Genomic DNA, 15,834 nt, shown 5'->3' with positions numbered 1-15,834 from the left:
AGCCGGGGACGAGGACCACCCTGTATCCTCGGGGTGGGCTCCATCCGGACGCCTTTCTGAGGTTCTCTGTCGAGCCCAAAGCACGCCAAGGTGCTTCGCAAGGTGGATTCGCAAGGACTTTTCACTCCCCGTCCGCAAACACAAACCCTGCAGCTCAGTAGGGGAAACGGGTCCGACTTGAAAGGCTCAGGAATAAAACCCTGTTCCGTGTTATTAAAATAGGTCATGATGGCTCTTTAGAGCCAGTCTCAGGAACTCAGGAAGGACAATAAACACAGGAACACAGGAACGAGAGATAGAAGCCAATGTGCTAAAAAAAAAAAAAAAAAAAAAAAAACGTAAAATGTGGAAAGCCCGCGTTGCCAGACCATCCGTACAGGACGACGGACAACATCGCCGGACAGCAAGCTGTAAGAGTGCCCAGGCCGCGGCACATTCAGAGAGGCCGCGCTGGAAGGAATCTGACCATCCCGACAAAGACACTGACGCCTGGCCCTCGGCCGCTTCGCAGCCCCCGGGCTACTGCAGACCACTCACTCTCCCTAAACCTCCTTGTACTAGCGTCCCGAGTGCAAATGACAGTCCCTTTCTCCCAAAACGCTTCTCGGGACCAGAGAGGGCACACAGAAAAGCGCCCAGGAGGGTACAACACCCTTCAGAAAGGCAGGGTGCTATTCTGAAAATCTTTTTCTAATAAAATTTTCTCACGTTTGTTTATTTTTGAGAGAAGGGGAGAGACAGAGCAGGAGCCGGGGAGGGGCAGAGAGGGGGGCAGACACAGGATCCGAAGCAGGCTCCAGGCTCCGAGCTGTCGGCACAGAGCCCGACCCGGGGCTCGAACTCACCAACCGCGAGATCGTGACCTGAGCCGAAGTTGAACGCTTGACCGACTGAGCCCCCCAGGCGCCCCTCTTTTTCAAATCCTTTTTTCTTTTCTTCCTTTCAGCTGATTTCCAAAGGTTCAGGAGACATTTTGTGTCTTCAGAATACTGCTAGACACAAGTACAGAATTCCACGGGGGGAAGTCTCTCCAAGGGTATTCAAAGTCATCTTTTAAATGCAAATGGAAGGTTTTTTTTTTTTTTCCTGTACTAGAAAAGACCTAATAACAATGAAAGATTGTACCAAGCATCTGGCCCAGCACCTGACACACGTCAGGGAAATTGTAAGGTTGAAAATTCTAAAAATTTAAATTTCTCAGCCTGCTCAGATCCTGTGATTCTAAGAGAAGAAGTCCAAGAAATACTAAGTAACAGTATGCGTCTAGACCACCGGTGTCCAAACTTTTCACCACGCTTTCTCCTTCCTAAAAATGAGCACATATAGGGGGCGACTGGATGGCTCAGTCGGTTATGCGTCCGACTCTTGGTTTCAGCTCAGGTCGTGGTCTCAGTTTGTGGGTTTGAGCCCCACATCAGGCTCCGTGCTGAGAGTGTGGAGCCTGCTGGGGATTCTCTCTCTCCCTCGCTGTCTCTCTCTCAAAAATAAAAAAACTAAAAAATGTCTTTTAATAAAAATGATCACATGTATCCGATGCACGTACAAATATAGATTTATACATATGAGTGTTTTAAAGCATCGTATGAAACCTGGGGTGCCTGGGTGGCTCGGTCGGTTGGGCATCCGACTTCAGCTCGGGTCATGATCTCACGGTCCACGAGTTCGAGCCCTGCGCGGGGCTCTGGGCTGACAACTCGGAGCCTGGAGCCTGCTTCCGATTCTGTGTCTCCCTCTCTCTCTGCCCCTCCCCCACTCATACTCCCTCTCTCCCTCTCCCTCTCTCTCTCTCTGTCAAAAATAAATATGGGGCGCCTGGGTGGCTCAGTCAGTTAAGCCTCTGACTTCGGCTCAGGTCGTGATCTCGCAGTCTGTGAGTTCGAGCCCCACGTCGGGCTCTGAGCTGACAGCTCAGAGCCTGGAGCCTGTTTCAGATTCTGTGTCTCCCTCTCTCTGACCCTCCCCCATTCATGCTATGTCTCCCTCTGTCTCAAAAATAAATAAAGATTAGAAAAAAAATTAAAAAAAAAAAGAATAAACATTAAAAATTTTTTAAAACATTGTATGAAACCTTATGAACATTTAAAGCAAAAAAGCAGACACTGAAAAATAATAATGAACAGAAACAGAAGTTCTGCTGTTTCCACTTGTGCAGTGTGCAGCCTTGAGTACCTTCCAAGACGCTCAGTGCCCATCACCCTGGGAGCCCACTGATGGAGAGAACACCGTCTGATTTTAGAACGTGAGCTCCAGGGGCAGGCTGCCTGGGTCCAAATCCCGGCTCACCTCTCGACTCCGTGTGACCCTGGTCAAGTCGTCCCTCTTTTCCTGGTCCTCGGTTTTCCAATCTCTAAACTGGAGACAACAACAGTCCCTGCCCTACAGATGCGATGATTAGAACTACGTAACGTATGACATTTGCTCCACACAAAGAAGAGGTTCGGGGAGTCGTGGCGAAACCCAAACTGACATCCAAGCAAACCTCTGGTTTATGAAGAGAGAAAATGGGGCCCGAAGACAGGACAGGACCAGGCACCGCGTGCCTGTGCATCTCAGTGCCTAAGCAGGGCCACGTCTCCTAGCTCCGGACCACCAGTGATCTTTTCACTGCACCCCACTCGTTACAAATAGATGGGCCGTACCTCCTGCCTGCCTGTCTGTCTGTCTCTCTATCTAATCTTTACGACGCTGATGTTGAAAACCAGTAGCCGAGACTCCGGCACCTTTCCTTTGATACGTATTTGGTATTAAATCTATTTAATATCCCCCCGAGATCCAGTCTCGTATTGCAACCCATACTCCAATAATGCCAGGACGCCTCCCACGATGCACCAAGGTAAGCCCGGTTCTGCGGCTGACTCATCACCACGTCTGAGTGCTGATACAGACAGCAAGAGGTTGCCGGGAAATCAGACAGCGAGGATAGGATTTGTGCATGTCGATGGTGTGGATTTTTCCTCGCAATAAAGAAGAGCTACAGGAAGGTGATAATCGCGTGGGGGAGGGGTGTGGACAGAAGCGTGTCACGGGTACGGCAGAATATTGATAACCATCAGAATATTGATAACCATCGAAGGTGGGGGATAAGGACGTGGGTTTTTTTTTAATATTTATGTTTGAGAGAGAGAGAGAGAGACAGAGCCTGAGTGGGGGAGGGGCAGCGGGAGAGGGAGACACAGAATCCAAAGCAGGTCCCGGGCTCCGAGCTGTCAGCACAGAGCCCGACGCGGGGCTCGAACCCACAAACCGTGAGATCATCACCGGAGCCGAAGTCGGATGCTCGACCGACTGAGCCACCCGGACGCCCCAGGGACACCGTGCTCCTGCAGACGAGTCAGCTGTGGTCAGAACCAACCAGGAGCTCTCGGTAGCAGTGACGAGAGCCAGCGAGCTATGGTCAGAGCTGTGGGAGCAGAGAAAGGGACCCGGGCTTTGTGGGGACCACGGGTCCGGTCCGCAGGCGCAGGGGGGATGGTCAGCGGGGTGTGCGGGCTGGAGAAGGGCGGTCCGGGCAAAGAGCTCGGGGAGCCCCGCTGTCCAATCTCCATAGGCACACAGGCGGCGGCCCTTTCAACGAGCCTGGCCAGAAAACACTGTGGGTGGAAGAGGCCACTCCCGACACCCTCAGGTTCCAACCGTCCCGGGTGTTAAGGAGTCACCTTTGCAGCTCCTGGTAAACGCGGACACAAGAGGAAAACGCAGACAACGGAAGCAGGGGCCACAGAGCGAGCGGGTGCTACGGAGGCCCCCAAGGAGCTCTCGTCCCCCGTTCAGCTCAGAGGGGACACGTGGGGACAACAGGCAGGCAGCAGGCGTCACGGCAATCAAAACCACAGTCTTTGCCACACCTGATCGTGCGAAGGTAGCGAAGATGCTCTCACACCCTACACGCCGTGAAACGCTGGTCCCGGGGAGCAGCGTCAGGCTTTCCAGAAGCTAGTTGGGGAAGCCAGGAGGCTTGCAGCACCAAAGGGACCCTGGGGTGATGGCCGGACCCAGGAGGGGGCAGCGCCTTCCGCGGGGAACCACACGGGCGCTGGGAAGACACCACGGGGGTCCAGCCTCCAGGCACAGAGCGTGACCTGGGAGCCACCAGCCACCAAGCAGAGCACACATCCCCGGACGGCATGGTGCTGTCCCCCAAGGAGACACCGGTCACTCGGGGGAGCCTCTGACCCTGCCACGTGGGGCTCCCTCGGAGGCCAAGGGGCACAGGCAGGGTTCTTCCAGACAAATGCCCGTTCTCTCCGAGTTGCTTTTGGCTCGTGGCTTTTCCTCCTCGGAAGGGACAATTCCCAAGTTCATCCCGAAGCCCAGGCTCGCACCCTGCCGCCCCTCCACTTGACCCCCTGGACGTCTGATGGGCATCTCAAAGGCGACAATGCCACAGCCGGAGTCCCGGCCCAGCCTTGGCACTCGGGAGCCACGCCAGCCCCCGGCCACCTCAGTGAGGAGCGACTCCGGCCTCCCGCCGCTCAGCCAAGACCCTCGGACGCGTCCACGCCCCTCCCGTCCCCACTGCGCTCAGCCAATGCCCGTGGTCTGTCTGCACAAGAGCACCCCGGGTCCGAGCCCTGCTCACCACGTCTGCTGCCACCATCGCCCCTAACCCGCGATCCCCCAGGGGAGTCCCAACCCGTCTTCCTCCCTCCCCGGTACCCGGGCCCTCTGTTCATCACCAACACAATCACCCGGAACCACTGACACCCGTCAAATCCGGTCCCTTCTGTCCCCGAGGCCCCCGTTACACGCCGTAGGACCCCCACCGCCCCCCTTCACTGTGTCCCCCTCCTCACGGCCCCCACTGTGCACGCCTCGTGGCCCTGCTCCGGCCACACCGGCTTCCCTGATGTTCCACGAACCTCAGGGCCTCCGTCCCCTGGCCTTTCCTGCACCTGCACGGAGCCACGGGGCTGACCCCTTGGCGCTTGGGGCCAGAGGTCGCTCTCCGGATGAAGCACATTCTCACCTTTGAAAACCGCACCGTGGGCGCCCACTCTCCGGGACGCCCATCACCCTACTCCGTTCTACATTCTCTGCCCTTTAACACGTACCGTGTTCTCATCAAATACTGTTTACACAATCATGGGGTTGGCTGCTTTTCCTTGGTTTCTGCCCCTTGCAAGGAAAAGCATAGGCAAGAGAATACGAGACTGAGTCAGAAAGGGATGTTTCCTGCTTCCAGATCCCGATGGCGGAGTGCCGCGGGAGGCAATACGAGACGTACAAGGTGTGGCCGCGGCGGGGGCTGTGGAGCCCAGCCGGTGGCGAAGGGCAGGGAGGGCGAGGGACGGGCCCAGCGACGAGGAAGCGGGGGTGCTGAGAGCAGGCTCCGGGGACGTCCCCGCGGGTGGGACCCAGACAACCGTGATCAGGCGAGCGAGCTCTGATGACTCAGCAGCAAGGTGTGGCTGGCCAGACGTGCGACGGACAGCGAGGCGCCCAAGGGGACCCGGAAAACACAGGGCGACACGAGGTCGGAGTGGCGACGAGCTGTGTTTACAGTACGCTGACTCTGAGGGGTGGCGGGGCCCCCCGTGGGTGCAGCCCAGGGGTGGTGGGACCCCAGGCCAGCCAGCTCCCGCTGGGCGTCAGGGACAGAGGCAGACACGGGGAAAGCCTTCATGGTGACAGTCCTGCCATCTTCGGCCCTCTCGTCATGACGTCCTTTCTGGGGTTTTCTCGAAGTTTGAGTGCAAAAAACTAATTTCATCCAATTAAATACATGACAGCACGTTCACTCAAAAAACTACTTCAGGGGCGCACGGGTGGCTCAGTCGGTTAAGCATCTGACTCTGGATTTCGGCTCAGGTCATGAGCTTGAGGTTCACGAGATCAAGCCCCAAGTCAGGCTCAGTGCCGACAGCGTGGAGCCTGCTTGGGGTTCTCTCTCTCCCTCTCCCTCTCTCTCTGCACCCTCCCCCCAAAATAAATAAAACTCAAAAACTGAAAAAAAACCCAGCAACCAGAAACAGGGAATTTGAAATATCTCTGGGTTATTTATGACAAGAGGGATAAATCAAAATACTGAAGTTAAACCGGCATATACAACTCCTGTACACAGACCTTTGCAGGCACTATAATCCTCACGACACACGGTCTGGTTCTGTCCGCGACAATCGCCAGAAATAGTGTTGGGTAAGTTGGAACTCTCACTTGATTACTAACCGTACTAGCAGAGGGCTTAGCTCGCAGTTATAATTAACGTCTGGAAACCCACTGAATACAGGCTCCCTTCGCACTCCTCCCCCAACCGAACTGCCCAGATTTCTTTTTTTTTTTTTTAATTTTTTTAATCTTTATTTATTTTTGAGAGAGAGAGAGAGAGAGAGAGAGAGACAGAATGTGAGCAGGGGAGGGGCAGAGAGAGAGGGAGGTGCAGAATCGGAAGCAGGCTCCAGGCTCCGAGCTGTCAGCACAGAGCCCGACGCAGAGCTCGAACTCACGAACCGCGAGATCGTGACCTGAGCCGAAGTCAGACGCTCAGCTCAGCTCAACCGACCGACCGAGCCACCCAGGCGCCCCGACTTCATTTTTAACCACTGAGAAACGGAGCCAAAAGAAACAAACTAACAATCACCACGGGATTCTCTGTGCTCCTTTCTTCCCCCCAGGACAACCGAAGCAGCAGTGCGTTAAAAAGTAACCTTGCGGCCACGCTCTTCCCTTCCCGGTGACTCAGCAAATCACTGATACGCGACAGTCGACTAGCAGGCTGGGGGCCGAAGCACCATGACCTGGACTTTCTGGAAACAGGTCCACCACCGTGCCGGGGTCCTCGAGCGCTCTCAAGCAAGCCAATGGTGTGAGCTCCAAGACAGAGCCTCGAAGACTCGACAGGAATCAGAGCGACGAGGCCCCGTGGGAGGGCTCGGATTTTCGAAGGAAGTGTGTGATTCGGGTCCCGCGGAAGCTCGAGGGAAAGGGAAGGCCAACTGCCTACTGAGGTCGTCCCGTTCGTGTAGAGCCACCGGACCGCCCTGGGTGGTGGCGGGGGGCCGGCTTTCACCTTCTCCTCCTCCCCACCCCTGACTCTAAGCCCCAAGAAGTCTCCGGTTCCAGCCGGAACATACACCCCGCGAGTGCGGCCTGCCAACGGCCCGGGGGAGGGAGAAGAGGAAGGGTTTGCCAAGGGACCGCAGGGTGCCGGGTTACAGGCAAAGTTTCCTCTCCTGTTCGGTCCTCCTGCGGGCACCCAGACGCCCCGGGGTGGGGGGTGGGGGGCGCTGTCGGATTCGGAACCCCAACGCACACCCCCCCCCCCCAGAGCTACGACAGGACACCCGGAGCCCAGACGAGCGCGTTCGAAGAGCCCTCCTCCTGGGCACCGAGCCCAGTAATGCCCCCGGATCCCGGCAGGCAACCGCGATCCGGAGGCAGACGACCCTCCTCCCACGACGCATCGCCAGGAGGTCACCAGCGGCCTGACGCCACGTCACCCGCCTCACCGGGTCTCCTCGCGTGGGCGCGCGTCGTCTCCCGTCGGCGCGAGAAAGGGGGGTGCAGCACAATGACAGATGCCGACAGGCCACGTGCACGTAACTTTCGTGACGGGATCTGACCGCGCTGCTCTCGTGTTGCTCACGTCTTCGTGTGCCGAGTGCATACGTGACCTCGATCGCGGGTACGCGTGCAGACAAAAGAGCACCGCACACGGGGGATGGTGGGGGGAAGGGCGTCTGGTGCTCTGGGGGTTTGCACCGTGCCCGCGGTCTCCCACGGACAAGGGCGGAAAGCGTCAAACTGAGACATCTCTGCCCTTCTCTGCGTCCACACCGGCCCGGCCAGGGTTGCCCTTAGGTCTACGGAGAGCGGGGAAGGAAGCAATTTCTTTAATGGTCTTTCTGATCTGAGTGCCTGGCCTTCAGCAAGATCTGAACGTTCGGTCGGTACGGCTCTAATAACCGTATTGATGAGCGTAAACGATGAAAACGGCCCACGTGTGGCGCCCTCCCCTCGTGGAAGGCGCCGTGCTAGAACACTCGCTGTTCATGCTGTTACTGTGCTATTACTGTTACTGTTACCACTGCACCTGTCACGGAGGCTCGCGCTGCTTGGGAAACCTGCCCGAGGCCACGCGGCTAAGGGTGGCACAAGCGGGATCCAGACTCAGGTCTGCCGGACTCCAAAGCCTCTGCCCTTAACCATAAAAGCCCCAGGGAGAGCTCAGACTCGCGAGAACATTCCTTTCCAGGTCACCCTTGAGACAACCTTGCTGCGTTACTCTGACGGAAGGAGCCAGGGATCGGTGCGGCTGTAAATCGCCTCAATGAAGACACGAATCACGAAGTCACCTCAAGCCGGGGGCCTCTGACAGGAGCCGCACACAAGCCACGCCAACACAGGCTCACCCGTGTCTCCTGCCTCCTCTACCCACGCCCGCCCACTCTCCTCTGCCCCGGGGGCTGCTCAGAACCTAGTCCATGCCACGGGCCACTTGTCCCCAGCAGCCCGGGGGGGGGGGCATCAGCTGCAGGGCAGGAGGGAGGGGAGGCCCTCTTCCTACCGCCCGTCACCTGCCGTGGGAGCCCACACGCGTGGTCACAGAAAGGCAAAGACGTCGCTGATCTACTGACCCGCTTTAAGAAGTGAATTGTGGGCTATTTTTCAAGGCCTGTGCTCTTTTGTGAGAGTGAGCCCTGTGGAGGCCGGGGCTCCGTGGAGACTGGGCCTCACCAGCCCCACAACCAGAGGGGGCGGGAGCTTGGCTGGCAGGGTCCCAGGGCCCGCTCTCTCTCTCTCTCTTTCTCTCTTGGAACAGGAAACCCAAGCGTGTGGCGCCTTGTTCAAGGTGACATGATGGGCCAGAAGGACAGCTGGGATCAGGACGAATCTCCCCGGCTCAAAAGGTTCTGCGCTTATCTAACTTTTGTAAATTAAATCTCTTAGACAAACCGGGAAGCCTATTTAGAACAATGCGGAAAAAGAAAGCAGTCTTCGAACAGCCGATTAGTGGCGCCCTACGTGGATCTGTGCTGAGACTCTGGATCCTGCCCGCCAGGCTTCCTCTTCACCTGGAGATTTACAGCGTCCGCGCGGCGCAAGCAGAACGCAGCCAGAATTCTCACCGCCGTTCCGAACGCCAGACTCCGAGTCTTACGCGGGATTACCGACACGGAACAGGGTGGAGAGGTCCTGCATCCGGGGAGGAGGAGAGCAGCGGGAGGGGAAGGCTTCTTCCAAGTTTATTTTTATTTATTCTGAGAGAGACAGAGAGGAGGCAGTGACGGGACAGGGAGGGAGAGAGTCCCAAGCAGGCTCCACACCCGACGCAGAGCCCGACGCGGGACTCGATCCCACGAACCGTGAGGTCATGACCTGAGCTGAAATCAAGAGTCAGATGTTCAACCAACTGAGCCACCCAGGCGCCCCAAGGCTGCACCGTAAGTGACCTCGGGGTGGTATCCTGCAAGTGACTTCTCCAGAAAGGCCTTTTCCGCCCTTACGGAAAGACACAAATCACGGTTTCCGGCCCGAGCCTCCAAGGGCACCCTACGTACAAACCAACACGTCTGGCCGAGAGAACACGCCCAGGACTGACTGCCCATTCGGTCGCTGGTCACGACTTCCACAAGGGGATCACCAGAGGGAAGTGAGGCCCGTGAAACAGAACCGTGGAGAATAATCGTGAATCACGGACCCAAAGCTCCGAATCCGGTTGGGCTGGAGAGAAACCGTCCCTGCCAGATGCGTGGGAAGGCGGCGTGGACGGCCGGGCGTGGAGCAGGTGTACTTGGAGGGAGAGGGGACGAGACAGCAAGGTGAGAGGCGCTGTGCAAACCCCAAAACGCACTTTTCAACGCATCTATTCTGAAGAGTCACGGTCTTCCGAGAGGGATATTCCCACACTGGCTGCCTTCAATGGCAAGCCGATACTCTGCTCCCTTTCTAGAAATACCACTGCACTTTCCCCTTAGGTCACACACCGTCCGTAACACATTCTGTTCCCCTCGTCCCCGGTCAAGCCCAGCTAGAAACCCGAAGCATCCTTCCCGAACGGCACCGTAGTATCCCCTCTGACAAAGCTTAAGAACAAAGAAGTCAGGTCCGCAATTTCCCCAGCCCGGGGAAGGGCCTGCTTTGCTGCTCCCAGGGGAGACCCACCCGGAGAGGCCAAACGATACGCAGCATTCACAACCAGCGGCCAGGGCTCTCGAAGGGCCCCACCACCCGAGGGCACTCACTACAGCCTTCCCGGGACCTACCAATTTCCTAATTACGGATCCTATGAATCAGAGACACAGAAGTTACAAAACAGCAACCCTTGGTTACCTATTCAAAACGCCTCTAGGGGCGCCTGGGTGGCTCAGTGGGTTGAGTCCGACTTCGGCTCAGGTCACCACCTCGCGGTCCGTGGGTTCGAGCCCCGCGTCGGGCTCTGTGCTGACGGCTCGGAGCCTGGAGCCTGCTTCCCATTCTGTGTCTCCCTCTCTCTCTCTCTACCCCTCCCCTGCTCACGCTCTGTCTCTCTCTGTCTCAAAAATAAAACATTCACAAAATTTTTTAGAAATGCCTCTAAACTCTACCCCACCTTTCACCAAAAAAAGAAGGAGAAAAAAGCAAGCAAGAACGCGTCCGCGGTTAGGGATGCTCAAGGGGAGCGAACCCTACGGAGCCCCGCATCGACACGTGCGTTTAACGGCTAACGGTGTGCCGGCAGAGGAAGTGAGTGTGGCTGCAACGTTATCTTTCCTAATTAGCCATTTGCACGCAGTCACCGGACGTCATCTATCTCTGTCTGCACTGGCTTTCTCTGATTGGGTCGGTGTTTCTGTCACCAAATGCCTCGCTCCGCCACAGGCTCCGCGTCGGACGAATGTTCCCACAACTTCTGTGAATGACGACGGTGAGCGCAGGTGCCCCTCCTGTTCTTCCGGATGAAGACGCTCCCGGCTGCCTCACACCCCATCCCCTGGCTTATCTGCTTGACTCACCTCCCTGAGCCCTGGGTCCCACTTCTGCACAGCCTACGACGCCGACGTCCGCGAGGACACCCCCCCCCCGCCCCGGGGACGTGTGTCGAGGGGGCTCCTCTGTCTCTGCCCACCTGAGCCAATGGAGGAGCCACCCCCCAGCTCGTTACACACCGCCTTCCAAGGAGGCCACCGGGCTTCCAGTGTCCCGTCTGCGAGTATCCCCAGGGGGTCCCGACGCGTTCCCCCAACGGCGCGTCCTCAAAACACAAACGTCACGCGCGTCCTAACCGTCAAGCCGTCGATCACGCTCAGGTCCTCACTCGTAGAAGGTTCTCACCTTCCCTCCCTGTTCCCACACCGGCTGCCGGGGGGGGGGGGGTGGCTAGACAGTCACGAGTCCCTTCCCCAAAACTCCTAAGTTGAAACCGCACCCCCAAAGTGACGCTGTCAGGAGGTGGGGCCTCCGGAAGGCGGTCGGGTCACGAGCGTGGAGCCCTCTGGCGAGGTTGTGCCGCGAACGGTCCCTTGTCCCTTGAGCCGAGTGAAAATACGTAAGCCAGCAGCCTGCAACCAGGAAGAGGGTCCTCACCGGACCCCGACCACGCTGGCACCCTGATCGCAGCCCCTAGAAGCGTGAGGAACAAACCGCGAGGTCCCGAGGACCACCCAGGCTGTGGCATCTCCTCAGAGCAGCCCACGGACCGGGACGCCACGTGACTTCCTTCACGCTGTGTCCACACCCTTCCTGGATCCTGCGAACCTGCTTCTCTTCCACACCTTTGCTAGCGACGTTCAAATGCTTAAAATAATCGTCTGCTGGCCCAACAGCAACGAACACCCTGCTCGCTTCAAGTTTCCTTCCTCCGGAAGCCTTTATTCTGGAAGACTCGCCCGCCCGCCGCACGGCTCCTCACTTAGAGGCCCCGCTAACCTACCCCAGGCACGTGCGCCCTCGGTAGTGTCTACGCGGGAAGTCCCCAGCCCAGCACTGGGCAGCCCGGGACAGCGCACACGGGGGGCGGATACAGGTGAAGAAAACGCACAGACGCTTCGCCATCCCGAGGACATCCACGTCACGGACACAGCGCGTGTACGTCGTACGACCCCCTACGGTGGTACCCTTGGATGTGAAAACTTTGGAGGGAAAATTAAACCCAACTCCTTCTCCTAAGAGCCCAACCTAGGAAAAACTGAATTCACCCCATTTATCTATTTACGGGGCACCCATATGTGCCATTCACTAACCAAATATTTAAAAAAAAATTTTTTTTTAACATTTATTCATCTTTTTGAGAGACGGGGAGAGACAGTGTGAGTCGGGGAGGGGCAGAGAGAGAGAGAGAGAGAGAGAGAGAGAGAGACAGACAGACAGAACCTGAAGCAAGCTCCAGGCTCTGAGCCGTCAGCACAGAGCCCGACGCAGGGCGTGAACTCATAAACCATGAGATCGTGACCTGAGCTGAAGTCGCTCAACCGACTGAGCCACCCAGGCGCCCCGTCGTTAAACAAATATTTAATGTATGCCATTATTTTAAGGCATTGTGGGGCATAAGGAGGACACAGAGCTCCTGCCCGCAAGAGACTTCCAATTCGGTGGGAATACAGTTAAATGACAGGATGTGGTAAGAATGTACGGGAAGGGCAGGGCGGGGTACCAGGTGCCCAGGGACACAAAGGGTCTCCGGATCCAATCAGGACCCGGTCAGGATGGAGCGTTCCCGGCACAGGAGGAGGGCACGCTCGAGAGGCCGGAGGCGAGCATTAGGAGGGAGAAGGGAGGCCAGCACCGGGCCGGGTACTGAGGGGAAGCAAGCGGGACGTGCACACCTGACTTACAGGCTTACAGTCCTCCTGCGGGAACCCACCTGGGGCCGAAGAAGAAGCACAAAGGACGAGAGAGCCGCCGACGGGAGGCCGTGAAGGGACCGAACAGCTTCCACATCGGGCGACTCCTAAGTTGTCAGAGTGAGACACATACACGCCCCTCTTGAGAAACCTGATAAGTAGGCCCGCATGGCATCGTGGGAAGAGCACTAAACCAGCAGCCAAGAGACTGGTCCCCTGTCCGACTGGCCTCCGTCAGACGAGGTGGGCACAAGATCAATGTCCAGAAGTTAGGAAACAAATTCAGGGGCCAGCAACCTGCACTCTTTTCCTTGTTTGTTTGTCGCTGTTGTTTCACTATGAAACCAAATGGAAGACATTATACCGAGTACGTCGCCCATAGAAAAAAACAGGGGTTTGTGAAACACTTCGGGTGTAAACGGATACAGACAGGTACCGACGTTACCTGCGTGCGCTCGATAGAGACCTGACGTGTAGTATTTGTTACTGGGGGGCCACTGTCGAAAAGGCTTGAAAAGCCCAGGGCAAGATCATTTGTAAGTTTCTTCAACCTCTAAGACGCTCATCGTAGCCTTTAAATTCTAACCCACTTTGGGGACGCCTGGGGGGCTCGGTCGGTTAAGCGTCCGACTCTTGGTCATGATCACAGGGTTGTGAGATCAAGCCCCACATCAGGCTCTGTGCTGACAGTGCGGAGCCTGCTTGGGATCCTCTCTCTCCTCTCTCTCTGTCCCTCCCTTGCTCTCTGTCTTTCTCTATAAATAAATAAACATTAAAAAAATAAAATAAATTCTAACCCGTTTTACAGGAGTGTGAATCGATCCAGACGTGAATTGCGGCATGAAATTACATAAGTCATGGGAAAAATGTAGATCCATCATCAGATAATCCAAAACTGCATCGGACTGTTTATCCAGAAGCCGTGCCTTTAATTAAACTAAATGTGGCAAAAGTCTCCAGGAAATAACTACACGCCGCCTATGTGGTAACACGGCCACACCTGTATACTCAGGGCAAAGGGCTAGCCTTGAATCTGACGGGCTTTAGTTCTAACGCAGTTTGGCACAAGCAGGGACAGGGGCTCCTAACATCTTGATACCCAAGGGAGGACTTTAATGGTTCGTTTGTTACGGACTTCAGGCCAACCCTTATGCTTACTACCTTTACCAACGGCACACTGTAGCAAGGTATTGACTGTGTAGGACACGCTGTTTTGAAACCCCTTCCGGGAACAGGTGGCTCTCACTGTATCTACGTACGATACATTCTCCTCCGCCCAAGTCATTTTCGAAAAACTATCAGCCAAGAGAAGTCCTTCAAGACTCCAGGGGAACACAAATTAGCATCTGAAATGTTCCTCTGTCGGACAAGCTATTTTCCCAGAAAGGCAGAGGGTAATGTATGAGCATGGCAGGAACAGGAAAGGAGACAGAACTCATTCCTGTCGGCCACCTGCATAAGCCAAGCAAAGACATTTTAGATCAAGTGCCCATCGCCATAACAGGGCCAACTGCATGTACCCTGGGGACTCTTTCCGGGGGAGGAAACCAGGTGACATGACAGACATGATCCCAAGTATTGTCACCATCATGGCTCCGGGGTGGGTGGGGGAAAAGTCACACACACCACAGCTAGAGCACAGCGGGTGACGTGACTGGCCCACCTGCCAGACACGTGCCCACGCGGAGAACAGACCTCAAGTTCTCTGAGTGCTGTCTCACCAGAGCACCACGACCCGGGTTTGGGCCTGGTCCACCAAAGGCCCCGCCTCCATACCTACTTCCCAGTCCTTCTGTGAATGCTAACTCAAGGTCAAGTGATTCCCAAGCCCCATCCCAGAAGATTCAAGCTCATCTTGGGCTTGTTCCTGAGGCTCTGTGAGGTGCGAGGCCCACAGGTCCGCCGGCTAAGCTCCTGGCCGGGAGGCTAACTTCCCACTAACTTCCCACTCCGCCCCTCCGGCCACCTCCAGGGCTGGCCACCTCCAGGGCTGCCCACACGTGGCCCCTCGGAGCACCTGACGCGGGGAAAATCTGTGGAAGCCATCCCGTGTCGCCCCCGGATGGTTCCGCGACCCCCGCGCCTGGCCCAAGGTCACTGCAGTGTGACGACCTTCGGTCCCCGGCCGCCAGCTCGCACAAACTCGGCGCGAACCAAGTTGTTCCTGCCCGGGCCCCGCGGCGCCCCCAGGCCGCCGCGGGCGGTGACCGGAGCCACGAGGGCCCCGGGCCGGCGGCACCCAGGCGTGCCTGAGGGGGCAAAGCCCCGGGGCCCGCGCTCCCGGCGGCGTCTGGGGAGCGGGAAGGCCAGGGGCGGAGGGGGCAGGCGAACCCACCCGGCCCCACCGCCCACCCCGCGCGCGGCCGGCGAGGGTGGGGGACCCGGGAGAGGTGCGGGGGGGGGGGTGGGGGGGCCGGGGGACCCCACCCCCCCCGCGGGCTCACCGGGTGCGCAGCGCCTGCCAGGCGGCGTCGATGTCGGCGTACAGGTTCTTCTCGGAGGGCTTGCCCGAGCTGACGCCGTAGCCCGAGTAGTCGTAGGAGAAGATGTTGCAGTTGATGCGCGAGCCCAGGCCGATGTAGAAGCTGCACATCTGGCCCAGGTCCACGGCGTTGCCGTGCGAGAACAGCAGCGTGTAGCGGCTGGAGGGCGCGCAGCGCACGAACATGCAGCCCAGCCGGTTGTCCCGGGCGGTGCGCGAGAAGAAGACCTCGACGGCGTCCAGCTCGCGCTGCGAGTACTGCCAGTCGGCGCGCTCGCTCAGGTGCAGGCTGCAGGCGCCGGGGCCCGCGCCGTCCTCGGGCGGCGGCGGCGCCGGCTGGGCCCCGGCGGCGGCGGCGGCGGCGGCGGCGGCGGAGGCGGAGGAGGCCGGGGCCGGGGCGCCGGGGCCGCGCTGCTCGGGCGCCAGCACCGTGTAGGTGGGCTCGGGCGGCAGGAAGGCCAGCTTGGCGGCGATGCGGCTCGGGCAGGGCGGGCAGCAGAAGAGCCAGCACAGCTCGCCCAGCGAGAAGCCGTTCATCCTGGGGCCGGGCTCGGGCATCGGGGCGGCCGGGAGCCCGCCGGCGGCGGCGGCGGC

General features: G+C 57.9%; 1 protein-coding gene across 1 annotated transcript in view; it reads right to left on the bottom strand.

Moving 5' to 3' along the window:
* ABHD17C (abhydrolase domain containing 17C, depalmitoylase) overlaps positions 1-15,834 on the bottom strand; it is a 48,575-nt gene extending 32,741 nt beyond the window's left edge. Inside the window, exon 1 of the mRNA XM_042987905.1 lies at positions 15,203-15,834. Coding sequence (XP_042843839.1) covers positions 15,203-15,798 — 596 coding nt within the window. The 5' untranslated portion in view covers positions 15,799-15,834. The remainder of the gene's footprint in view (positions 1-15,202) is intronic.

The sequence above is a fragment of the Panthera tigris genome, chromosome B3 (assembly GCF_018350195.1).
Source record: "Panthera tigris isolate Pti1 chromosome B3, P.tigris_Pti1_mat1.1, whole genome shotgun sequence".
Taxonomy (NCBI): Eukaryota; Metazoa; Chordata; class Mammalia; order Carnivora; family Felidae; genus Panthera; species Panthera tigris.
Note: the sequence above shows the minus strand (reverse complement) of the source record. Positions and strands in the feature narration are given on the sequence as shown.